Here is a 27,720-nt window from a genome sequence, read left to right as displayed (position 1 = left end):
CAAAGCCATTCGCCTCTGCACCTTGTGATCTGCCTCTGCCCAGCTTCTTCAGTGGGTGGGATAAGTCCTGCCTATGCTCACACAACAGCCTTGTTCTGATGTTATCTACAGAGACAGGAATTCACTTTAAAATTGTGACATCATTTTACCAACAATATTTTTTTACCATTTTTTCTTTTTTGGTTTTCTTTTCTGGTTTGAAAACTGGGAGGGCCAGGCAGAAAATCTGCCCCAAATCAGCATCTGTGCTGTCACACTTGGGAAGAAAGCAAGCACTAGGCCAAACAGAAAACAGCTGAGGAGAGGAAGTCAGAGCAAGCTAAGAAGAGTACGCCAGTCAGGGCAACCCAGCTGAAGCACTGCTTTGCAGCCAACCGCAATCAGAAGGAAAGCTGTAGCAAGAAGCCACAGAGGCAGGACCCAGAGCCAAAGGATGAAGAAGATCATGCTGAAGGATAGGATAGGGGAAACATAAACATCACAAGATTGAATGTGCAGCCTGTAAATGTCAGCATATTCAGACCAAAGAACTGCAGCATGCCTGGATCCACAAGGGCCCATCCACCCTGCTCACCACCATCTCCTCCTGTTGGTGCCAACACTTCCCACCATCTCCCCAGGAGGAAGCTCCTTCCTTTTTTTTTTTTTTTTTTTTTTTAAACACATCTCTATTTCTCTCTGCCTGCCAATTTTTCCACTCACATCCCTTTATCCTCTTATCCTCCCACTGACTCAGACTCACCTGTGTGCTACCATTTATACAGCACTGCTGTTTGGAAACAGGCACCTACCCACTTCCTTTCATCAGACAGTCAGTCAGTTTGACACCCTGCCTATCACTTGCCTCAGGATTTTATGTTGAGGATTTTTCAGCTTTCTGGCATGCATTGTGAATTGCCTGCCAAGTCCCACGTAACATCAAGACCTGGTAATAAACTAAATCCTCTGTCAGTGGAGTTGCCACCGGTGTGATGTCCCACCAATTCACTTGGGGAACCAGTTCCCTTGGGTTTCACAGGACTGGGCCTTGGAAGGTCCCCAAAGACTTTGCATCTTTTTGTAAGTTCCCTAACAATGCGCCAGGACTGCAAAATATCAACAACACTGCCTGATTTACATTCATGGAAACCTATCCCAAAAGAAGAATCAGACACGGGAGCCCAGACTGCAGGTGGGACCACGCTCTGATGGGCACAGATCCAAGCATGACTTTGGAAACAGGTTTGGTCACAGAGAAATTTTGCTCTCACACAGATTCAAAATGCTATTTCCAACCTCTGCAGCACTGGAGAAAGAGTACGACCCAGCTGTCAGGGGGCAGTACAGATTCTGACCACTATGTAGTAGCCTCACACACTACTTTACCTGCTTTTGCACCCCCAGAAACTGGTGGAACAAACGGCAGGATCCTGTAGATTTCAAACTGAGGTTTCTTTTCTCCATCTTCCCTCTTTCTGTGGTCTTTTAGAAAAGGATGAGACCAAAAACCATACAGAGCATAGTGCTGAAAACATCCAGCTTATTTTGAGGAAAATGTTCTTAGAAGCACAACCCTAGTTAAACCTTTACAGTAACAGCCTCACATGTACATATGTATGTACACACAAACCACATAAGCTGCAATCACCGAAATCACTGACACTTCTTCAAGAAGGCAGGTAGACCTTGATGAGAAACACAACTGAGAACTCATGAGTGTGTATTTTGGGTCCTAAACCTCTCTTATGCAAAGCCTTTCCCTACTCTGCACATCAGTCATTTCAATAGTTCAAGAAAATGTCTAATGATATGAAGCATCAAGAGATGTATCAAGTCAAGGCTTTATCAGACTATGTTACAATGCTTTCATCCACATGTTTTGTACAGACTACTTCATACGCATGAAATTAGAAACGCTTGCCTCTGTACCACACACTCTTTAATTCACAATGGAAATACAGAATACCAAAGCATCATTCTGCTTTTGCAGTGCTGGACCCTAAAATATTTGCCATAGCTTAAGAAGGTCTTTGTCTCTCATTTACAAGACTGTAATGAAAGGTAACTTGTATAAAGAACTAAAGATCAACAAAATTACATACAGATTCCTGTTGGTTTTGATTGTCTGGGTTGGAATTTTTGGGGGGTGGAGGGTTGGGGGTTTCTTAAGCTAATTCGTAACAGAAATTGCATACCAACAAAACCATATTTACCATATTTTATCTGAAGAGCTTTCTAAGAGTAGGACTTCATTTATATGAATCTTCTACATAATCAAACAGATTAAATGTATTTTTCATCTGATATATGTGTACTTAATGTAGAATCTTTCAAAAACAACATGACCACATATTCCAAAGAAAAAGAAATAGCCTTTTTTTTTGTTTTCTGTGATAAAATCACATGAAAACTCAAGCAAAATAAAGAAGGGATGGTTATCATCACTTTTTACCTATTTTTTTAGAATGTATCAAATAAAAAAGAAAAGCATTATTTCTGTGCTAAAGCTCACAACAGGCTTAATGTACTAAGAAGTTTGGGGTTGGGGGGTTTGTTCATTTTTTAGAAGTAGCTCATTCCAGTAAAAATATCATCTTCCTTTCACTCTGTAAACTCAGAAGACCTAGTGTTACATGTTTAAGTACTAGTCCGATATTGGAAAGCCACCTACAGACACATTGACACACAACCAAATTCTCTTTGCAAATACAAGAACTTAAGTTTATATATATCTAGAAGTTAAGTTATATATAAAAGTTTTATATTTATATATATATATAGGGTTATGTTTTTATGTGTAAAGGCATAAGATCAGATCTTGTATACACTGAGCAAACACAAACTCCTGCTGCTACAAAATTGATTAAAAAAGGTGAAAACACATGAAACCTCAAAAGTGTTACTTTAAAATAGCTGCATTCAAAAATTAATTCAAAGTTAGGGCACTTTATGAAAACACAACTGAAGTACAGTAGCAGCCAAGAAACAAAGTGTTTTATGAATTTCTCCAAGTTTTTCCATACAATTCTAACAATTTTGATTGTAAATATCAAGAACTAGCAAATTCCTTCAGCCAAGATCAAAAACAAAAAAAGTCATTTGTGCACTAACTTATCTGCTTTGTATACAAGATGCTGTACTTATGCACAGAATATTCAGTTTCTTTTCGGATCTAGTTTATTTAGAAATCAGGCCCAAAGGTGCCCAAGTGCTTAAATTAAAACTGTATTTAGGAATCTATGTGAACATGACTAGTTCTCCAGATATATGGGGCATGCAGAATTCCCAATGAAGCCAAAGAAGTTGCAGAACTTAATACACATTAAACAAGAACAGACATGTAATAAGAGGTATTCCTTTCAGCATGCACATGCTGATGCTGGACCTAACTGTACATGAGGTATATTCCTTTCCATTGCCAGTTTTCAGATGAAAAAAGAAAAGAAAAGGAAAGCTGAACCAGATCCTGAGATTTAAAAGCAGATCACAATTAACTGTTTCGTTGTGGATACAAGTGTCTATACGGTAGCGGAAATTCCACAAGCTCTTGGATTAAACTCAAATTTACCCCACAAGAACAAGCACACGTGCTTTGGATAGGAAATAATTTCCAACATTTTCTAAAATTCCTTTTTAGGCATCACTTTCCTCTTAAACAAAAACCACAACTGAAAAATGCCTTGTCTCATATTTAATACACAGACAAAAGCATATTTAAAACCATTAAAAGATTTACAGTCAAAACAAAAAAACCCAATACATTAGAAGCTCTGGGAAAAAATAAGACACTTAAGAATACATGGTAAATTGGTTAGGTTACAAGTACCATAAAACATTAGTAAGTTCACAATTATTCAAGTATCTTAAAACAGGCTGTTGCAGAATTCCTTAGGAAGGCAGAAAAACTAAGGACATCACCTGCTTCCACTCACAGTCCATCCTGGCCAGCCCCATGTTACCTCTCATGCACCACCAGAAAAGCCTGCTTCATGTGTGCCTGCATGATTTTAAAATGTGAGAAAAATTAAAAATCCTTGCTCCCCTGGATATTTTAAAGTGTCATTGGATTCTTATGAGGTGAAAAAAAACCCTACTATTTTAAAATAAGAGCAGTTTATTGATTAACAAAATAGACTTTTTCTGCTAGATGCAATTTTAAATCCACCAATTTTAAAATTAACAGATAATGTCTATGCACAAGCACATTGTTTGTGCAGTACCTAGAGAAAATAAGGAAAATTCATGAGACTATGTTCAAAGTGGTCCAGTCTCTAAACTATTTTGGATCTGCTACTACATTCACAGATTTGCATAAGGAATATTACTCCTCACCTTCGCATATGAGCAGGCAGAAACCTCAGAACTTCTAAACATGCTGGCATAGTATTCAGATAACAAAGGTAAGCTGAAGAACAGCAAATACTTTTATACCACAGACATTCAAAACTCAAAATTACACAAGAATTAGCCTCATGACCAATGTCCAGTGGGTTTTCTTTTCATTTACTTTGCTAATATGAATGACCTCACTAATAAATACCTTTCCTCATCCCTGCTACTACTTTGACAGTCAAATGACATAGACAGAATTTCTTACCTTTAGGGTAAGCAACAGAAACAGAATAGTTACCTTTTTTTTTTTTTAATCCAGAAATGGCTGCAACTTTTTAAAGTTACTCTAAGATTGCAAGATGTACTTTTTACAGAAACAAAATAGTTTAAGGTGTCCTGTAAATCTGTCATTCATTTAATTCAGGTATGTCCTGAGGTCTTCTATATTAAAGCAATGAACTGCAGTCAATGACGGAATACTTTCTTAGGTGATTATTTAAAGATCAGTACATCTTAAAGCCGGACCTCTCTCTTATTATACATGTTCCTATGGAGCTCAGTACCAAGGCAGTTAAGAAAAGGAAGAGTCAGCACTGGTATTCACTGAAAGTTGCATGTGGTAAAGGACATCTTTGAGTCCCTCCACACTTCTCAGTTGTATTGCATTTACCCTGGAGATCTAGTACACACACTTCCTTTAACGCATATTAAACACTAGTATAATAAGGTAAAACTAGACGTTTACAAAAAATCTAGCAACTAGTCCTATGACTGTCATGTGCTGTTAGCTGCCAGTTTTTCCACTTTTTGCTCATAGTTACTCTACCATGGACATCCCCCAGCCCAGCTACAGCATTGGCTCAGGTGATACCGAGCATCTGACAAGCCGTTCTGACAAGAGGCTGCTAAATTTTGAGCAATAAACAGCTAATATAGGAACAGCACTACCAAATCACATTTAAGACACTCCAAATTCTTGTCATGTGGTCCCAGCAGCTTTACTCCTCTGCTTCTTCTGATGCTCTCCTGGTTTTCAGACCAACTGTTTGCAGCTGTGACAGGTGAGAACATCATAGACCCTATGAAAACTGGTATCACAGATTGCAGGTGTCTGGAAAACTCTTACCGTCAATGAGACCTCACATGTGATTCTGAAAAATTTAAACATGAAAGAATTTAGGAGGATCTCAGAAGATGAAAAAAGTCTTAGGCAGCTTCTTTTATTCAAAACACTTACACTTAACACAAAATGTGAATAAAATACCAGGATCCTATGAAATTTAAATAATGTGTTTTTAAGTTTACCACACAGCTGTAGAGAAAAGTCATAAGCTAGGAAAAGTAGAAACTCCTCTATTTGGCAGTAGGACCACAGCAGGGAGCCCTCTGCGATGGGGCAGGTGTGCCCTGAAGCAGGGAGCTCTGCAGCCCCCTCCACAGCTATCTGTATCTGCTTTGCCTTCAGAGCACACCAACAATATTGCCAATTACAGGAATAGTTTTTGAAATGTGAATATGGGTGCTCTGAAAACTGGACTGAGACCAATAACTCATTCTACAGACCTCTAGTTAGTTATTCAGGTGTTAATAGTCCTCAGCCACTACAGTCAGGACTGAATTTAAACCAATACCCTAAGAGAGTAATACCATTTCCTCACTACCTTTCCCATCAGCCATCTAATGCTTCCCAAAGTGCTAAACATTTTCAAGTGCAAATATTGCTATACCTTCAACTGTTGCTATGCAACACTAGGTCTTATATTTCCTAGAAAGATGTGAAGGAAATTGGACTCGTGATCCTTAACTTAATTACTCACCACCATATCTGCTATAGACAATTTGGATTAATAGTCATTGAGGAAACCAGGTTATAGTCTTCAACAATTTACTTTTAGAATCTGGGCTCTGCTCCAATATATTTCCCCCCTCATTCAATATTTAATTCTTTTTTTTAATATGACCTGCCCTGCAATTTTAAAAGAAACCATCCCAGTTCTTCGTTCAGCTATATTATACTAACTTTGATTCAGAATTGCTCCCACAACAGCATCAGGCATGTCTTAGGGATAATTACGTTTCATGATTATAAAAATTAGCATTGCTGGAATGCAAGAGGACTAGAAATACAGTGCACACAAAGTTCACAATGCAGCCCTTCTCATATCTGCAGGAGAAGGAATCACACCTCAAACAACCACACACACACACCCCCCCAACTCCTCATCTTCAGGCATTCTGAGACAACAAATCACCATCTCAATCAGCATAACTTTCAGAAGTAACAGGGGTTTTTTTCTTCCTAAGGCAAATTATTTGTTCCTCTGTAGACATGCAGACATTTTTAGTAACACTTCTAGATAATCAGCTTTATCAGCCAGATGGTACATTTTTTAGAACAAGAGACATGGACTGTTTGTTTCACCACAAACTGGGGCAATCCATTTTGATAAGAATTTAATTCACAGTTAATACAGATTGTTGGCATCTGGTTTTATATGAATTGATTGCACGGAGAAAGCAGGTCAAGATCAGCTCTGGGTAAGAAGACCAACAGATCTAACGGTGAACTCCTGTCATTGCACATCAGTGTGGAATTTAGCTAACCAGAAGTTGTCCATGCCCCAGCAAGACAGAGCATGTGTTACATATGCCTGCCACCAATGCATTCAAAAAAAAGAGAGGAAAAGGGACAACACTGGTAAATGCCCCCCCATTTCACTTGGGTACACACACCAACAGCAGAGTCCTTTACATTGTGACATACAACTGTGCTTCTTAATACTTAGGCTTCACAGTGCCTAAGTTAAGAAGAGATTACTCAACAAGAAGAAATTATTAGACTGATAGCTTCACATAAAGCACAATTTTTTAAATTATTTTTTCAAAACAGTTATAGTGTAGTATATCCTTTTCATCAAAAGATAATCTGCTGACCAGGATCATTGAAAGTTCCAAGAACTGCACAACAGTTACACTGTATTTACAGAAATTTCCAGAGCAGTTTTCAGCAAATTGGTTCTCTCTCCAAACTCACACTAGGCCTTTCTTTATCACATTAGATAGCTAGTAAATGAAACTGTCTTAGGGAAAACATCATTTTGGAATACATACTTTAAGTTCAAGCTGCAGATACATTTTGAGAATGCGAATAAAATTATGACCAGACCTCAAAATATTTACTTTGAGATTTGGTATGTGTAGAGTGCAAGACTACAAAACTGATGTATGGCACAGACGATTATTTTATCCTTTGCATAATAATACACTTGATACGTGTTCTATTTTCTATTTAAGTTGTTTTATAGTACCTGCACTAGATAATTTAAAAGCCATGTTATGAATTCAATACAAAATGTACATTTTCCTGCACATCTCAACTGCTTTCTGGCAGAGGCTCTGCTAGAGTCACAACCACAATGAAAAGGAGCAAAACTGGTTCCCTGTCAAGTGGGAAAAAAAAACAGTTCCCATTATGCAGTTTCATCATACAAAGCTATTCACTGAAAATTAAAGGAGTCAGGTTCCCAAGTCACAAAATAAGCACACACAACAGCAGGTTTATGCTGTTCACCAATTTCAAACAGTGCTCCCAACTCTAAACATTGGGGAAAAAAAACCATGACCCAAGAAAAAGAAGATGACTCATGGTTATTAAAGAAGGAAATTCAGAGATTTTTTTCATTTGATCGTAGCAATTTCACCCTTCACAGTGCACATCTTCACGTTTTTCTGCAATTATTACAAAGGCAAGGGATTACTGGCATTTGAAGAACTAAGGCTGCACCTCCCACAATCGCAAGACTTGTAGACGAAGCTGTGGATAGCAACACAAAGCAACTGGACAAAATCTCAATAGCAAAAAAAAAAATCAAAGACCTTTAAGATCCCCATCATAGCCTTTCCCAGCAGCCGCCTGCGGGTGATACCGCACTCCTTTGCAACCACAGAGTCCACCACCGCTTCACGTGGCAACAAGTGGACTTCACTGCCACCTCTCCCTCCGTGGGTCCCATGCAATGGGCCAGCTCTTGAAACAAGTTCGCAGTAACCAGCAGAAGAGCAGGAAGAACCGTGTCCTTTCTGTTGCATCTGGGAACAGCAGAGGAGTAAGAAAAGAGAGGAGGAGAGAGGAGGAGAAGGAGCCAGGAAAACAGAAGGCCTGCAAAATTTGCTGTTGATTTCATTTGAACAATGCAAGGTGCAGATCATTAGGAATTAAAAAAAAACAAACAAACAAAAAAAAAACCAAAACTCCTGCAGACTGAGTCTGAGTCTTCAATTCTACTAAAAAATGGTTATGGCTGATGCAGCTATTTAATTTCAGCAGACTTATGCCAACAGAAAGCAAGTCCAGAAATTTCAGTGCTTCTCTCTAGTGATCTGCACCTTCTTCCCTTTTCTTTTTTTTTTTTTTTTTTTTTGATGTGGAAGTAGCAATTTTTGTATAGTTTAAGATGTAACTTCTACTGCACACAGAGCTCCATTCAGAAGATATTTTTTAAAATGAATCATGAATATAACCTTTTGAAAGAAAACCAGCAAAAAAATGGAAATGGCATTGCAAAACTAGGTCTGTTTGAAACAGCATTGAGAGCAAAAGTGTTTTAAACCACTGTTAATTACCAAACTTAAGTAGGGCACATAACCTAAACCTGAATTTTCATACCTGCACTTCAACTGAGGAAGCAGTGCTGGTTTTACACGGGAACTATTAGGACAGAAGTTTGGAGCCCCCACCAGGCACCCAGGATACAGGATACACCATCACTCAGTACATTAGAAGGAGGGGAGAAGTGTCCCCCTCACTTCATACTGGTTTTGCTTTGAAGCAAGTTACTCTGTACTGCACTTTGAAGGACAATGCAATGAATGTGCACTTCATTGCTAACGTGAAATTTAGCCAGCTAATGTGAAATTTCAGACATAAAATTTATTACTTCCTGCATTTGTTAGTTTTACAGTAAAACAGCAACAAGTTATTGTTAATAACTTCCGGCATCTGATCAAAGTACAACGATTTGGAACCCTCCAAAATATTTTAAAATATATAAATATATTGTAACAGCAGCAGATAACCTCATCAGAAATGAAGAGTGATGTACACCTCTTACAACATAAATCTACAAGTTAAAAGTGCAGAAGAGAGAGATGGGGGGGGTTACATTTCATTTCAGGAAGCCCCCTGGCAATGTTTCAGCAGCTACAAAAGGACAAGGACCATTTTATTCCCTCTATTTTAGCATTCTCTGAATGAAGGCCTCTAATGATTTGTGCAACTGGCAATTATTCCATCTTTCTGGTTAGCCTGGAAAATGCCTCCAAAGCATGCCACATCCTTCTGTGGGGCACGTCACTAAATCAGTCCTCAAAGTCAAGCCTGCAGCAAAACAGCTCTACTATTTCATAGAGGTGAAGGTCAGAAGGGACTATTCAATCATCTAGTCCGATAGCCTGCATTTCACAAAACATTACATTTCTCCCTCAATCCCACTTCAAGCCCAAAGACTCTTTAAGACACGTCAGAAAATGTTTGTCCTGCAGGTGAAATGCACGTATGGCAGAGTCGGCAGTGATGCCGTAATATGATGGAGAACTGACAAGCTATGACCAGAGGCCCAGCACACGGCCGATATACCAGCATACCTAATTTGGAAGAGAGCAGCAAATTCCTCTCTGAAGTCCAAAATTTATGACCACATGAGTAAGAAATGCCACATCTTCCCCCCACTCCTCAAAAAAAAAAAAAAAAAAACCACAAAATGCTCTGTACAACCTCCAAACTTTCACTGCTCCCTAGAGCACCTCCTCTGCTGCCAAGAACTTCGGTAGCTTCTGATAAGGGCAAAAAAAAACCCAGATAGAAACTCAACCCAAATATATTTGGCCAATATATCTCAGTCGCATTAAATCCTGACTCGGGCAGCTGAATCCACATGCGTAAGATCCACTTACAGGCACCGAGCACAGGGCCAAGAAGGATATAGGCGCATTTGTGGAAACACAAGAGTTCTGTTCTCTCCATGGCCCATGGGAGAACAGGAAGATGCACAGAGGCTCAGATTGCAGCCCACAGAGCAACTCTTTGCTCATGAAAGGAGGGCCACGGCTACTGAGCTCGCAGCACCACGCTTAGCAGCACTTGCAAGAAAAGGCCACAGATGGTTAATTCAGAATTAAGCAGCCAAGAATGCTGATAAACAGGTTTATTTTAAGAAAGTGCATCTCTGGTATTTGTGTGTTACATTGAACCTAGGTAGAAAACCACAAAGGAAAGTCTGTATTAAGAAAAAACAACTAAAATAAGAAAATCAGGGATATCTGTGAAAGTACTTCTATGGACTCACCTAAGGATTCACCGTGATTTGAAAGAGATGAAGTCTAAAAGTCTAAACTAAAGAGCATAATTCTTCAAGGATTATATAACAATTATTTCCTGGCATTTAATATACCCCTTTTTTTAAAGGGGCTTAAAAAAAAAAAAAAAAAAAAAAAAGTAAAACAAAGTAAATAAGCAGAGCATGCAGCTCTGCTTCAGGAAGCTGAATGGCAATCAGTCTACTGATTTTCTTAATCAGAATAAACATGCTCTTTCCTTTAGACTGTTCCCTCATTTATCTTGCACTCCATACAGTATTACAGTGACAACCATCACTTTTGCTGGATGAAAGAGCAATCCAGGATATTAGCATTGGGAGACAGACAGACAGACAGACAGAAACCTTTCAGTCTCTAAACATCTTTGTTTCCTGACTTAGGTGCTGTTCAAATCCCTCTGAACGTCCAGCCCTCTGTTTGCTATCTTTGACAAGGCAATTTAGCCCAATTTGACTAACAGTCTATACAGAATCTTCTTCCCGCTATTTATTCACTCTCCTCATTTACTGGTGCTCTTGGACAGAAACCAAACATGCCAGCATACTGTCTTAATACTTTTCCTTCTCTCAGTCTTTGCCAATTCCCCTAGCATAGTGAACATGTGGTGTTATGACTACAGAGCACTTTTATTATTTGTTGTATTAGAGCGAAGAAGAATACCATGAAATGTTCTTGCCATCACATCCATATTCACAACTCCAATGCCTGTGTACCTCCCGCATTCTTCTTTCTGAATGGCAGCTGGAGGAAGGCAGAAAGGTAACAGCTTTGTTTTTCAAAAAGAAATGAGCATAACCAGCACGCTCCTAGGATCAACATCATAAATTGGCTGGGAAAGAATAGGCAGACACTAGCATGAACCAGCACTTCTTATGTGTCCTTAGTCTGGGGGAAGCAGAAGCAGCCTGCTTTGTGCCAGGATGCTTACATGCTGTAACAGAAGCAGTGAACAAGTGTCCTTTCTCCATTCCTGCCTCTCTGAACAGTGTTAGAAGTGCCTTGCGGCTCCTGACCATCAAAAGACAAGAGGTTCAGAAGCACCTGCCACGCCTGCCCCATAGCCTAAAGCTGAGTGTTGTCAAGATCTGATGGGTCACTACCAACACTCCTGGTACCAGCTGCTGGGTGATACCACACCAACGCCACCACCACGCAACAGGGACCAACAGGTAGCAGCAGGTGCCATAGGGGTAACATCCACGTCAGGGAAACCCCAGCAACTCCATCCACCACTGAAGATAGCTCAACAGTGCCCCGGCTCCCCCCTTAAACAGAAGGACTTCATTCTCCTAAATACGTCCACAGAGGGGACACACGCTCGCTCTCCTCCCCATTTCTGTATACAATAATTTATACCCTCATCTTGTGGGCTTGAACTGCTCTAACAGTTAAAGTAATACTTTAATGCAGTTGAAGGAGGTTAGAAAATGAAAAAACAATACATGCCTGTTAAGAAGAAGGAACAGAAATTATCCTACTCATCTCTGAGAGGACACTACTGTGAGCTTTTGGAGGCCAGCTCCTTTTTTGGATAGAAGGTACTTCTGACTTTACAAGAGGTCTGAAAGGAAAAGTAAGTATTTGCTGTAATATTTTAAAAACACCTCAACAATATAAAAGGTCTTCATACTGTAATCCAGAATTTTTTCTTATACTTCCCAATTAGTTTTAAATAAAATTGTTTCAAATTCTGTATTGTAGTTAATCAAGAGTGTTTCTGAGGTTAACAAAAATTCCCTTCGCTGCTGTTGTACAAAAAATTCTAAATGCCTGCTCTCAGAACAAAAGTGGTACAAGCTAAGTATATAAGAATTAGATTATAAAAAATCCCCACCATACACAGTCACCTTGTCATGGCCAACCAAGTGGAGCCAATTTGTGGCAATTAGCACATTGTGCACAGCACAATTCATCCGGCCATTGGCTGGGCTGCCAAAGTAATTCTGGGTGGCGGCTTACATTAGAGCTTATCAGCAGTGCTGACAAGGGATGCCAGTGCATCAGCAAACACCTTCTAAAACACACAGCAGTTTGGCTGCTGTTTCTACCTGTCAGCCACTTTTCAGTGAGCTGTTATCAGGAGGGAGAACACTTAATCACAGCTCTCCAACCACTAATATTAAAAGGAGAGGGCAGGACGATTTCTTGAAAATTAAAGTCAGCTGAAGTTAGCACCCTTTCCCTCACAGCCACACTGTTCCGCAGACCAGCATAGGATAATTTTAATCCATTGCTGTAAGACAACCACAGTTTTTGTTTTCTCCTATTTCAATTGCCTTTTGCATGAAAGGCTAGGGGCTTAGCCAAGAATGAGCTTGCAACATTTTGGCTTGCTAATGCAGGATCTGATTCCCCAATCCATAATTTAACTTACACTGAATACTTACTACAAGGGTATCCTTATAAAATACATTAGAGACATAAAATTTCTAAGCAGCACTATGTTCTGAATAATACTAACCATATTATTTACTTAGCAGCTAATAATTGCTCTTCCATGTATCAAAGACCACTTAACACAAAGATCTTAAATATAATGTGTGATATGGAGAAATTAAAATGAAAGATGCCATCCTTCAGGGGCTATGGTCCTCAGACATACTGCCTTTTTACAGATTTTTCAGGTGGTTTCGAATTGATCCTTTTAAAAAAAGAAAAAAACAAAACCCAAACCTCTAAACATGACCTAGAACTCATTTTCCTTCAAGAACTTCACAGAAATTTATAGCAAAAATGCTCTGATTTTCTACCTTTTTCCTTCCTTCACTACTGCTATCTCAAGACTATAAGCCTGATCTTCCCTTCAAATCCCGTTTTTCCACTAATATTTTAAAGAAATTACTGCATCAACGGCCTGACAAAGCCACCTTTGAGAGGTGTGAATGACTAGAGAGGGAGCTGGGTTCAAACTCTTTGATAAATGGGTCTGAGCAAGAAGACACTTAAGAGACGCACAGAATTGCAAAATTAATCTTCTTCTTGAATCTATTAGCACAGGTGAATAAATTAGCATTGGCAAACATAGCACATTCCCACTGGCCACAGGAAAAAAAAACCCCACAACATTGAAATGCAATCTAAAGGCACTCCCAGAGCTGTATGGAAATAGAATAGCTTCTTACAGCAACATTTACACCAACACACTGGATTGACAGAAAACTAGAGGTAAATTTTCAAATCACAGCACCCACATGCTCTGAATTCAGTAGCTTCACTGCTAAACATAAGCACTGTCACAGCATGCCAAGGATGTAACTAAAGAATTAGGGTCCGCATCTGGAAAGCAGGGCTGTACCAGCGTTACACCTCCTGTCTGAGGCTGATCTCTGCATCCCACAGCAGCGTCATGAGGCTCAGCTTCCCTCACACCCCACAGTCCTCTCACCGCTAGCCGCGGTTTGCTTTGATTTGTTAGCAGAGAAGCCAAAGGAGATGGAGGAAGCTGTTCTATCCTGGCAGAAGCCAAGGTTTTCTGATTATGTCGTCGTCAACAACACCCAACATGCATTTCTTACACAACTGACTGAGGGCAGCACTGCAGCGGTGATGACTAACCTGGACAGCTGTAACTCTTCTGCTTACTATGAAGAACCAAAGAATTGCTATGAGAAACAGCACCTTGACACATACAAGCATCCCAAAGAGAGGCAAGATTAATTTTAAATAATATTACATTTAAGTATTTAGTCTTGAAACAGTAAAACAGACCATAAGCAAAACTGAATATATGTTAACATATACATGTATAAACTCATGCCACACTGTGCCTCAAGACTGCACCCAGAGCTTTTCAGTTTTATTGAAACTGAAAGCAACACACACAAACTCAGGAACCCTCCAAGATGGCATTTCTCTGAAATAAAAAGAAAACATTAAGTTTAACCAGAGCTTAAAGTGTTCCCTTTGACACAAAACAAGGTATGTGCCTTCGGGACAGGCCACAGCAGGAACTGGCACAGGGCTCAGTTGGGAGACGAAAGCACTGAAATTCAGGTCTGTGCACCCAGGTTACAACACAGGTGGAGACAAGCAAGCAGGGGGCTGAGCTGCACATGCCATGACATTTCACTCCTGTGCAAGCCCATAGCAAGCAGGAGGAAAAGGAAGCATCAACTTCTCCTTTTAGCTGCCAAGCATAAGAGCACTGCAGAGTGTGTAAAGGCTTTGCATGCATGCAATTCCTTCCCATCATTAGGGGATCGTGAGCACATATCACCCATCCCCATGGAGTGTGCTGTAGGGTACCAAGTGCTCCGGGACAGGGACCCCCCTTTCCCCCTTACCTTTGGGGCTCTGCATTAGGATGTACATACCCCACTAGGACAAGGGACAGGACAGGGAGGCATCTTGTCCCAGGCAGCGCCCCTGTGGTCACAATCTGGCTCCTGGAACAGAGCAGTTACTGATTCTGAAGGATGCACCTTTGGTGCAGCATCGAGGGAGGCCTTCTAGCCCAGCTCTACACAGACTTTCCAGAGGTGAGAAACTGCAGTTCAAATTCTGCTGTAAGGCAGAAAATGGATTTGAAATTGGATCTCTTCCCTCTAACATTTTACTTATCAACCTAAGGACGTTCTCTGACTTTCACTTTGTGAGTTAGTGAAACATAATGACATGCATTAAAAGGAATTCCTTTTAAAGCACGTCAATACAATAGCCGCGGAACGGTATCACCAGTGCTTCAGAAGAAAAGCCCACACCAATATTCACATCTTTTATTCATATATTTTAGTGAGACTAAAAGCTGATATACTTTAAGATTCACATAAGATATAATGTTGGATACGCACAAGGATGAAGACTGCAGGAGTTCTTACTGTTCTCAGGTTCCTGTATATAATGCAAAAGATTGACAGGCTCTGGAAGAAGCCTCCCTATACACACAGCGCTATTTCAAGGTTTTTCACGTCTTCTGGTCTAGATCATTTGTCTAAAGAGACAGAAGTAGACTTATAAGGTTGGACAGTTGTATTCCTTTCCTTGGGGACAGTTTTAAAGCTGTTTGCTGTGACTATCGAAATAATTTCCTTTTTTTTTTTTTTTAATTCATGTGGTATTCATGCAGGAAGCAGAACCACACTAAGAAAAGTACTAACATAATGGTGGTGGAGAAGGAAGATGGCTCCCTTAAACCAAACTACACATTCACCAATCACACAAAAGATATTTCTTTGTTTTCTCTTGTATTTGCATGGCAAGTGCTGCCCCTTTGGGCATAAAACTCATCCCAAGGGACTGCACACAGCATCCCTCTGCTTTCTGCTTCAGCCAGCAGCACAAACCAGCACTGCACAGCAGAAAGGAGGCTCCCACCCAGAAGACTCCATGTGGTGCTAATGACCTTCTTGGTCACGATCATCCTCCTGCTTTTTGGGACATAAGCAGGCAGCAATTGTGTAGTTATCAAAATATTTGTCTTCAGATTTCTAATCTGTTTTTAAACATAGGATGGACCCAAGAGTGGACCTGAAGTACTTAATGATTTTCCTACTATAAGTGAGGATGTGTCTGAGCTAGCTACTATATTTTTCAACTGTATTTGAGAGAGTTTCCCACTATGTACTACTGAAAAGGCTCCTAGCTCTAGATCAAGAGGCTAAAATAACTCCAGAGAGCATTTCTGCTCTCTGAGAGAAGGCTCAATGTGATTTTGAGTCACTGTAAAAATGTTTCAATAGCAGCTGGGCTACTCAGGTCCAAGCTGCATGCAAGAGGTACACACAGCCCCTAGGAATTTCAATTATCAGCCATAGATTATGGTATCTGCGGCAAGCATGCAAGCAGTACCAAGTTTTATTTATCCATTGCAGCCAATGAATCTGATTAAGCTGATTCAATGACTCAGAGATTCTAGAGAGAATGAGTCCTGAATAAAGTCACACAGCTGCAGCTTCACCTAGGTAAAACACACAGAAGAGTAATAGGCAGAAATAAGCTTCTAGAAAGTTGGGGTGGGGGGTGGTTTGCCATCATCTAAAGTACCATTAAAAGACAGAGAGCTGGCATTATTTATTAATTGGGTTGTTAATTTAATAATCTTGCTAGACTGCATCCATAAGAGCAAATGCTTCTGCATAAACAGCACTGTAAATATCAAGTTTTATTTTTAACAAGGTTCTTGCAATGCTAATCCATGATTTCCACTTTAGGATTAAATCCTTCCTATGCAGAATCCTTTGTTAGTAACACTAACAAAGTGCACTTAAGATGCTCATAAATACCTATTAGGGGATGGCACCTTTCAGAAAAAGCACATAAAAGCTGCGCTCCAGAAGTATTACTCATTTCTCGTGAGCCTACCAATGGAATAGAAGTTACTGATTTTGACCTCTGATGATTCCTATTGTGTGTGACAGCATTAGCAGAGGTATTCATGGCCAGAGCACTCCACCAAGATGAACAGTTCCCAGCGCAGTGTTTCCCCCGTTCTCACAACCCACATTTCTAACCCTGTCTGCCAGAATCCAGATTTGTTTTAGTTACAAGACCATCTGCTTTTTGAAAGGTTGGGTTTGTTTTGTTTTTGTTTTGTTTTTTTTCTTTTTGATGACAGATGGATGAGGTTCAAAATCTTGCTGTAACCAGCAATGAATTTTTACAATTCATTGTCTCTGCTGTTTACTCTCTTGCTTTAATTACTTGAAAGGGAGAACTCTCATGGGGAAGGACTTTTCCAAATGCATAAAATTTTTAAACTAAAATAAGCATATAAAATAATTTTCTGATGCTTTAACTACAAATAGTCTAGCTCCAGGTTTGTAACCTAGTTCTGTAATCCTATATTGGCTCAGGTTTCCCTTTCATGTCCCAGAATAAAGGTATGTGGAAGCAGAGGAAACAGTTTAAGGGGATATCAACAGTGTTATAAATGTCATATTTTTCTCCCCAGAGCTCACAATATCATCTTGCTCTTTCAAAGTCTTAGTTCTTGAAGTCTGGTATTTGCAGAAAGAGCCACACTTACTTTTTAAAAGCTCACAAAAAACCAATAGACTTCCATCCTTTAATATTTAAGGAATAAAAACTTTAAAAGTTGGTAGACAGATTTACGGGTTTTGCTTAAATTCTTTTGTATTTTAAAAAATAGCAAATAAACCTCCATGATACCACTAAAACATAGTAAAACAGTCCCGACCAATACCATGCTGCCAAGCCTTGATCTGCAAGCTCAAAATTATACATCCACTGGCCACAAGCACGCCACTACATAACCTCAGGAGGAGGGAGGCGTCGGGAAGTGAGGTTTGGGGGCCTCATCGCTTACCACGGCTGTATCAGGTTTGCACCCTGGCTCCAAACCCCATCACTATGTTGCCCTCAGCCTCAGCGCTGATTTACTTATTGCCCTATGGTCAGGGACTGGGATTAACCACCAGCCTCTGCCCCACCACAGCTGATAGCCCCAAAACAGGATGCACGCTTGGATTAGGGAAGGCTTCGGGCAGCTGAAGAGCCCCACATTGGCTACTCCGCTATAACAGGAGACCTAAGCCGTGTGCCGATGGGGGATAGAGAGGAAGTGAGCCAAAGAACAAATAATTGAGCAAAACGCTAAACCATCCCCTAGTTTACATCCCTACATTACACCACAGACTCATTCCATCTGTGAAAATATTTCACAGTGAAATTTATGTCATGTTGATACGAATTTCTTAACAGTAAATAAGAGCTGCCTGTACAGCTGCAGGCACCAGCCTCACCATGTGCCTCCCATGCCCTGCAGCCAGCATGCCAGCCTCGCAAAGGCCCGCTGCTGGGAAGGGGCATGTCCGTATCTCAAACCAGGCACAAACACTACAGGAAAATCGAGCCCAGATCAACAACATTTGAATCTCTATCCATTATTATTCATTCACTGTGGAGCCTTTGCAGGCTTCAGTCTTGGTTTCAATGAGGCGACTGTTTCAAGAAAAGGAGAAAAAAAGACAGAGGAAAGGAGAAACTCTAAGGAGCAGGGGGAAGTCTGACAGCAGATATAGAAATATAATCCAAGGGAAAAAAAAAAAATCTAACAGGTTTTTTTGCTCCAGTTGCTTCTTGATTTCCCAGAAAAACCAAAAGCAGATGCTTTATTTCACTGTTCCCATAGTACCATTTAGTGTGTGCCTTCATCTATTTCCTGATGTTATTCCCATTTTCGCCTCTCATTTATTAATAAAAGGAATGAAAGATCACAAATAATATAGACAGGGAAAAGTGACAGATAGCAGAGGCATTTTTCATCACAATAAAAATAATTTTCAGGACAAATTCCCTACTAACCATGTTCTCTTCTGACAGTAAATATAATAATCTATTCCTCAAAATCAGGATGCTGCCAAGCCTTCTAAAACTACCTGTTCAGGGTTTGTGGTTTGTTTGGGTTTTTTTAATAAGATTAAAAAACCCACCCTAAAACCAAGAAAGCACAAGTATTTTCTAGCACAGCCATGATGATTGTTCAACATTCACATCCACTTAATTGTACTCTGGAGCTACAACCACATTTCACACATTCTTTTTAAACCTTGATTAATTTAATAGAAAAAGAACAGGCCAGAAGGAATCTCTGTATTGAAGACATTTCTCTTAAAGTCATATTGGATCCAAAGTAGCCATGATTATACATCACAGGAGCAATTTATTTAAAATTAAGATAGCAATAAAAGTGATACAGAGAACAGTATTTGAACAGCACTGACAAACTTTACTGCTGTAACATGTTCTCTGTGTTAGAAGTATCATCATTAAAATTCCAGCACTGAATCTTTTTTCCCTTTTTGAATGCTGGGATGTTCCAAAGGTTAATTTTAAAAGAAAACACCCACAGAGGTTGCTGACTGACACCTTCTTCATTTCACAACATGCTGTCTGCCTATGCATCACTCTGCTCCACCACACACTCTCCTGTACCTGAGCATCACCGACAGGCTGGCATTACAGTCCTTGCACCTCACCAGACATTTTAAAGAAAAAAAGCTGAGAAATAATTTCTACCCCTCAACACTCAAAGGCCAAATAATCTCTAGATACCTCAGCAATGTCCCAGTTCATGGCAGAAACTGGAAGAGAGCTGCAGCTAGGACTGCAAGTGATCAGCAGAGATTAGGTGATGCTACTGACCTCCCCCAAGCTGTGGCCAGCAATGGGAAACCCATTAGCAGCTTCACAGCAGGACCCTGGGCCCTCCTGAAAACCAACAAGCTGCAGGAATATTTCAGCCCCAGGGGTAGATGAAAGGCTTAAGAGTAAAAAAAAAAAACCAAACAGAAAACCCAGAGAGAAGCTGGTGTGCTGACACAAAACTGGGAGGGAGCTTTGAGGGAGAACAAAAAGACTTCGCAGAGGAGGGTTGGCCATGCAGGAAGGGACATTTCCCATTCCCCTGAAAATGGTGATAGATAACAGGAGAACAAAATACCTCAGCAGAAAAACGCAGAAGCGAGGAGTTGGTCCCAGCTTCAAGCAACTGACACACGATGTTACCAAATATCAGATCTCAGTCTGAGTTCGGCAGAAAGCCCCGTACGTGACAACAGACTCTCACAGACTTCAACCCTGCAGTGACAGCAAACACCAACCGATGGATGTTGAGCAAATAAAACTTCCTCACAGAAGCAATGAGAAATCTCTATCCTGATAGAGGGTTCAGCCCCATATAGTTACATTAATGTGATGGACTTAAGCTTCAGATTATGGAAGAGTCCAAGATGTTTCCCTACTCATGCTCCCCCCTGCTAAAAAGATATGTGCTTCTACAGTTCTCACTGGAAGAATTATCTAACCTTCTCAATTTAATGAGGGACCAAAATTCACCCTCTCCCATTCCGGAGGAAAGTAAATATCTTTCATGGAAGGAGCAATCAGGTCATCAGAATCCAAGATAGCTTTGCAGATAATGAGGAACAAAGATGAAGTCATCAAGCAGTTCCTGAAGATACTACCCCATTGAAGGACTGTCAGTGTTAAAAGACAACGTTCCTCTCTTCCACAGAGGGTTCTCCTGAATAAAACAAAGTAAAAAAGATAAACATCTTTGCAGCTCTTGGCAAGGTGGTAGGAACAAATACCCAGCTGGGTGAGACCCCTGCTTCTACATGCTGTGGGCAGTTTTTATCTTAAGATGCACCTGCCTTGAAAATTAGTATAGGCTCATTGCTTAAGGAGGACCATGATGCTTTGACACTCACCATGAGGCACTGTGCATACATTGTGTTAATGTTGCCCAAGTCATGCCCACAGCAAGTGCTGAGGCCGGCCTCTCAGGACAACACGATGGCAGACAGCATCCTTAGTGGGATTTCAGTGGAAGGCATAGCATTTCCACAGCTTGAGGAGAAAGGGGTGGAACTACCATCTCAGAGAGCAGATAAATTTAAATCTCCAATTAAAATAGACATCTTCATGTTCTTACCAAACATGTACTAGGGCAGCACTAAGAGCTACAGAGCTGAGGCTACTTGAGTAGTAAATGAATTTGCTCCAGCATGGACGGGTAAGGAGGAACATGGGGCCTCTTCGTCACAACTGTGTCTAGCACATCATGATCCAAAAGCTCCCAAGAACTATATCTGGGAGCACAGAAGGAGGTAAAAAGGCTCTTGCAGTACTTTTTTAGACCATCTGCCTCTCTCAGGACCTTGAAACCTTCAGAAGTTTAATTTTGCAGAGTTTATTAATAAAACCCACATATTTATATATATATATATATATATATACACACACACACACACATATACACATGGCTGCAGAGATAGGAAAACGCTCTCAGTGCCAAGTCCCTTGTCTTGCCAGGTCTGAGAAGGAATCTAGACTGACCAAATAAATATGTTTGCACATATATACGTATTTTTTAATTAATTTTTTTAAAAAACAGGGTAGAGCTTAAAAGATCAGCAAATTGAGCATTTGCTCAGGATGCAGTTTCCTCCCATACAATACAATCACCTCAAGAATATCTGCAATATAACTATCCCATCACAGGATGGGCAAAGTTTACAGTCATCCCAGAAAGGAAGGAAGGAAATTAATAAAAAGGAGGGAAGGGCTGATAGAGAGGTGCCATATAACTAGGATGTTCCTTCTTGATTAACATACAAAGAAAGGTGAAAGCAGAAAAGAAATGCAAGAACCACACACCATCAGCCACACAAAAGAACAAGGAGAGAAAACAGTCCTGAGAGCAACACACTGGCAAAGGCAAAATCTGTAAAGTAAAAGAATTCTGATTCATTCAAACAACTGAAAAAAATCCCATATCAGGTACATCTGGTTTTCTTTACACAGGAAAGGCAGGGTGGAAGTGCTTTATGCACACTGCCAAGGGAAGCCCATTTCTAAGTTGGGCACTTGCAATTCAAACACCCAGCATGAATACATATGCAGAGATAAGGACTCTGAAGGAAAACCTGAAGTGAAAAATACGACCCAGGAACATGCACACACATACTCACTGCTGCCCTCAGGAAAAGCAATAGATTTGAAAGACAGCAGTGAAAACAAAAACATCTTCTGAACATGTAAGTTTGGTAAGTGAAGAGCATTTAAGACACCTAGCCAAATACACATAGTGAATATCCACAGCAGCAAGGGTAACAGCAGTGAAGAGCAATACACAATCACAAGATTCCATTTAACCTCCTCATTTTTACAGGATTTTCCAAGTACAAGCCTGGGAGCAGCACAGGGGAGTGAGAGGTACAGTAGTGCCAGGCTGATGAAGCTCAAGCTGCTTGACAGCCTTCACCCCCAGCTACTGCAGCAGCTTCTTTTGAGCTCCTAAAGTCACCATACCAGGCTGGAGCAAAACTACAGCTCAGCACCGGGAATCCACACAGTTTCAGCCAAGGCTGGGGAACAGCTGTGCACTGCAGCTCCTCCCCACTACATAACCGATTCCATTTTGAGATTAGGTTGCCTAAAAATGGACCTGTTTTATCTGGTATAACTAAACTGGTTAAAAACAGTTATTTGCATAAACACGATCAACCTGCAGTGAATGCCAGTCATGGCTGGATGCAAATCAACCAACCCCTAAAAAAAAAAAAAATCTACTGCTGGAAAGTGCTCACACATAAAAGTACCATTAAAAACAACCATAAGGCAGATTCCTACTGAATTAGATCTACCTTATTCTAAATAAAATAAATTAAGTGAACAATCAACTGCGGAAGCCATTTAAAATAAGAGTATCTGAAAAAGTTGTGTTTAAAGCAGATACTGAAGGTTGGAGTGGCACTAACCAGATTTGCAGGAAAAGACTAAGACACCACCTTCCCGGACCCCACTTCAAAGCTTTGCTGTCTCCGATCTTGAGTTAATAGAAAAATCCCAAAGGGGAGGTCACTTGCAAGTACTAAACCAACTTTAAAAAAAAAAAAAAAAAAAGTACTTAAGAGTACTTCAGATTCAAAGTAGGCATCTTGCACAGCTCAGAGCCTGGCCCTCAGAACATCAAACATAGCAGTAAGGTGAATTTAAGTCTATAGGCAGCCAATAATAAATGCAAAGCATGATGAAGAAAAACAGCTTCAAACATTTGAGCTAACAGTGGTGGTTCAGTCTCACGAAACCTGGTGACAAGGTAACTCCACTAATAAGATCTCAAGATGAGAAGAGCAGGGGTTGCTGCCACCACCTACCCAAGAGACAAGCAGGAGTGCAAACCCTCCAGGGGCACAGACAGCAACCATGGTCCTCAACACATTCATGCCCTGAATGACATGATCAGAACTTAAAGTGACTGTTACCAGCATATTGGTGGTGCTCTGCTGACAATGATTCCACAAGCAGCTTCACATCAGCATGGGTGACAACAATTCACACTGCTTCACAGCAACAGCAATCACCCACTGCTGCTGCAAATCCTCCCAAAGGAGCTGCTCCAACACACCACCCCTCAGGCACCAGAACAACAGGCCACAGTCAGTGCTATCAAGATCTACCAAAGTGATCCATTTAACAAAATAACATATTATCCCTGATCGTGCAGACAGACCCCTCACCCATGTAGTCTCCTTTCCAGAGGAAGGCAGGACAAGAGGCTCAACAGACTGCCCTCTGAATTCATGGGCCTCTAGACAGAAAAGCCTCTCCCTCTCAATCGTCTTCTCCCAAAATGGAACAAGACAGGAAATAACTGGTTAACAGCATGACTTTGAAAGATTATTTCCTGAGAATCAGACTATTTTTCAAAATCAGCAGCATCTTCCCCCATTAATTCAGACACTGACAATGGATGTCAATCATTGCATAAAAGAGCTGGTACTTGCTAAAGCAACTACAGTAACAGACCAAAAATGCAAGTATTTGGCCACAGGGAATTCAGAGAATCAAAATGCATTCTTGTCAGCATCTAAATTAAATCCAAAGGGCAATAGTTCATCAGTAATCTGCAAGTTTCCTAAACCAAAGGTCTGAGGAATTGTCCCAGCTTCAGCCCACGTTATCTACATAAAACTGCTCTGCCTGGCATACCCAGGCTCCAGACTGTGCAAGAGGATTCAGCTGGACTGTTCCTTGTACAAAACCAAGAGACAGTATTTCTTTATTTCAGATACATCTCTCCTTCCTGCCCATACATACAGTTAAAGGAAACTATCAGATGCCAACCAGTACTTTAATAGTCCTCCCCCTTAGACATACAGTCCAGCTGGATTAATTCCCAGAGATTCCCCTTAGACCCAAGGGGGACTTCTTGCCAGGGCTATTAGGAGAAGGATCCAGGTCCGGAAGTCCACAATTCTGTCTAACAGCTGATAACCATCTATAAACCCATAACCACTGACACGTAAATAATTAGATTTATTCCCAAAGATGAGATTCATAAGTAGTGTTTACTGCAGCTCAGCAAGACTTCCTAGCAGACATACTGAGCCATACATAGATAAAGTCATAAAGAATGGCCCAGTTCCAATTCAGGCACTGAAAACAGTCAAATGCCTTTTTTTACAGGGTCAGACAGGAGGTCCCAGCTACCCACCACTCCTCAGTTTTGCAAGAGGGAACGATACAACTGGAGTACTGGATACAGAGTAATTATTCCATAATGGTAGCACCACATAACAAATTTCAGCAATACATGGAAGATGCGATGGGGCGCCTAGTGTGTGAAGAGAGTCAACACTGTTCATGGCAGAAAAATCAATAGTTTTCCAGAAACTTGTGAATTTTAAAAGAGGGGAGCAAGAGGACATTTGAGGCACACTTCCTCTAGCTTAACTTCTCCACCCCAAATCTTACCTTCCATAAAAAAAATCAAAGGGGGCGGGGGGGGGGGACGACAATGAAGGGACAATTCACATCTTAGTGAGCATCTCCAATTCCTATTAATTCTGCCTCTATATACTCCCTATTCATCCAACATACAACCACCTCTTCAGAGGAAACTGTCTCCCCAGCACATCAGAAATAAAACACACATGCATCCATCGCTATGCAGCAGACCTTCTTCCAATGTACACGAAGCCAGGAGAGCACGATAAGAGGCACAAGAAGGGGCCAATGAAAGCAGCCCACGTCACCAGGTTTGTCACAGCTACCACTGTGTCTGAACACAGAAGACTCACAGGCAGGCAGCGTTTTCCTTGCTGGGGACGGGGTTTTGCACTTACCCAGCTCCCTACAGGGGAGCGCCACACTCCAGCGGGGCGGCCGGGTAGCTCTGCCATGAGGCATGCCGGGGCATCGCAGCACGGTGGCTGCTGGCAAGCTGTGGCTTCAGGAAACCTAAAACAGGAAAAAAGTGAGTCGAGAGTGAATGCGCCAAAGCCCTTTTCGAAACCAGCACTGATGGCCTCCCAGAGACAGCTGAGGCATTGCCACAGCCGAAAACCCTGCAAACAACACATCATCAAGGCTGACTAACCAAAACATTGTTCATTAAAATACAATTATAGCTGGAAGTATGAACAATTTAACAGCTACACACACCAGAAAACCACTGCAATGATCTCAAAACCAAACATTTTTAACCCAGCCCCAATGCCCTGTAGCAGTTGTTAGCAAACTGATGATCAGACTTTTAACGCATCAGCAGCCCTTCAGTGTTTCATCAAAGGCAGAGTTGACATACGCCTGAAGAAATTGTGAGCTCCCAGCATTTGTAATACTGTCTTTCAGCTTTATTTCACCAATACCCATTTTCAAGCTTCATCCATTTGTAAGTTGCTTTTAGCCAATTCAAATAAAGTGTTATATCTAGAAGCAAGAAAGTTAAAAAGAACAATAACACTATTCCCAGTCATTCCAGAGCAACAGTATGAGTTTAAAGATTAACTATACAATTAATGTGATTCAGGTTCAAGGTGATAATACCTTGAAATAACAAGTATTATCAAAAGTACACCAAACAATTAATGTGAATCTCCCAGAAGGCTGGGATAGAATTAGGCAATTTGCTCTTTAACTTGCATCTGACAGCGGTTTAAGTGACATTTCCCAAACTTAAGGCCATCAGTCCATATTCACAAAATCTTGCAGGCTGATAATCACAGCCCTTCTCAAAACTTCAAAACAAAAGTAGTTTTAAGAACACTGCTTAACAGTAAGGAATCACTGGTCACATCTGAAAACCATTGGCTGCATTAGTGAGTCTTAAACAACCCAAAGAGAAAGCAAAAGGCAGAATCCCAGTGCCCCTGCCTCTCCTCGCTTCAGTTTCTCAGCAAAGGAGTGTGGCACTGGAAAGATGCTTCAGTATTGCCTCCAACATCCACGTCAAGATGCACAAGTGGCATTTTTCAGAACAAGCCCAGACAACCCATTAACAAGAACTGCAGATTCACGTCTAGGATTAAAAGAGCTGGCGTACCTGAACGTGTACAGGTAAGTGAGCCTGGGGAGGGAAGAGGAGCCAGACAGGGTTGCCGAGTTTATGTTTTCCAAATTGAGAATGGCAACGCTGAGTATTTAAACCTGAATGCGGTCTACACAATCACAACTAGATGATCAAAATCTTTTGTATTGTCTATATTTGATTAAATTAGGTTAATTTTCACTAAAGTTGGAAAATAATTACTGGCTAAAAATAAAAATCATAAACTATGCTTTATCCAAAGATTGCTGTAGTTTGAGAAGAACACAGTTCATTCTTCATATAAAACAGAAGAGGCTAAATTGTTTGGACACAAAAGATAACTCAAATTCAACTACCAAGTTGTGCCCAGCAACTCTGTAATAACTGCATGCAGAACACAAACATGCTTTGTTGAGAACTCATAATATCTAATCAGCTATAATTGTAAATTTTATTTTCCATTTGTAAATTACTGAGGGAGCTAACTAGAGAACAGGAAATGTAAAATAATATTCTATCTGAGCTATTTTGTTAACAGATAAGTCTCTACCCACCTCTTCCCCAATTCCTGCAAGGCTCCTCTGCTTCTGAATTTATTTTAATTGTTAGCTTCTGTTTGAAGGTATTTCAACTATAACGCGAGCAATGCTCTAATGAATTCTCAGCTCTATGCTATTTTTCCCAAACAGCTCTTTTACATTATCTACAAATTTGGATGCTGAGATGTAGTTTCTATGGTCATGTGCATCTCTGTTTCTGAGGAATGTCAATGTTCTCATCAAGGGAGATGTTTCAAAGATTCTAAACTTAAAAAACCCCACCACCCCAAGCATTCACCTTCTACAGGTTTGTTGTTTTCTCACATGAACCCATTTGGCACTGAACCCACGTCTCCCTTCTCCACCTGTCCAGCTCCTGACAGGTCCTGCTAAGTTGCACAGCTCCACCAGCAAGCACAGCTCTCTGGAGCCAGGGGAGAGGGTCTGTGGTCGGCACAGCCCAGGCAGCGATACACCAATGTACTTCACACCTCTCCTTTACAAGGTTCATCCCCTGGGCAAGCTAATTTGGTAATTCACATTTCTCTCCAACCTTGCTTCTGCTAACACTTACTTTTCAGAGTCACACATAGTTACCCCCATCCTGAACTCTCAAACCACTGCCAAGAGCTGCCCTAACAACGTGATGTACCAGGTACCTCAGCAGAAAAGCAGAGGGCAGTCGCCTTATGCTTAGGGTATCCGGACTCCACGGCTCTT

The 27,720-nt window shown here is 40.8% G+C and overlaps 1 protein-coding gene across 2 annotated transcripts in view; it reads right to left on the bottom strand.

Annotated features, from left to right (window-relative positions):
- KIAA1217 (KIAA1217 ortholog) overlaps nt 1-25,341 on the bottom strand; it is a 346,280-nt gene extending 320,939 nt beyond the window's left edge. For both annotated transcript variants that reach the window (XM_086467178.1, XM_086467180.1), the window contains exon 1: nt 25,278-25,341. In XM_086467178.1, coding sequence (XP_086323304.1) covers nt 25,278-25,341 — 64 coding nt within the window. The remainder of the gene's footprint in view (nt 1-25,277) is intronic.
- Nucleotides 25,342-27,720: the final 2,379 nt, after the last annotated feature.

Source organism: Leptosomus discolor, chromosome 6 (assembly GCF_034619465.1).
Source record: "Leptosomus discolor isolate bLepDis1 chromosome 6, bLepDis1.hap2, whole genome shotgun sequence".
Taxonomy (NCBI): Eukaryota; Metazoa; Chordata; class Aves; order Leptosomiformes; family Leptosomidae; genus Leptosomus; species Leptosomus discolor.
This window is presented reverse-complemented; position numbering and strand designations above follow the sequence as displayed.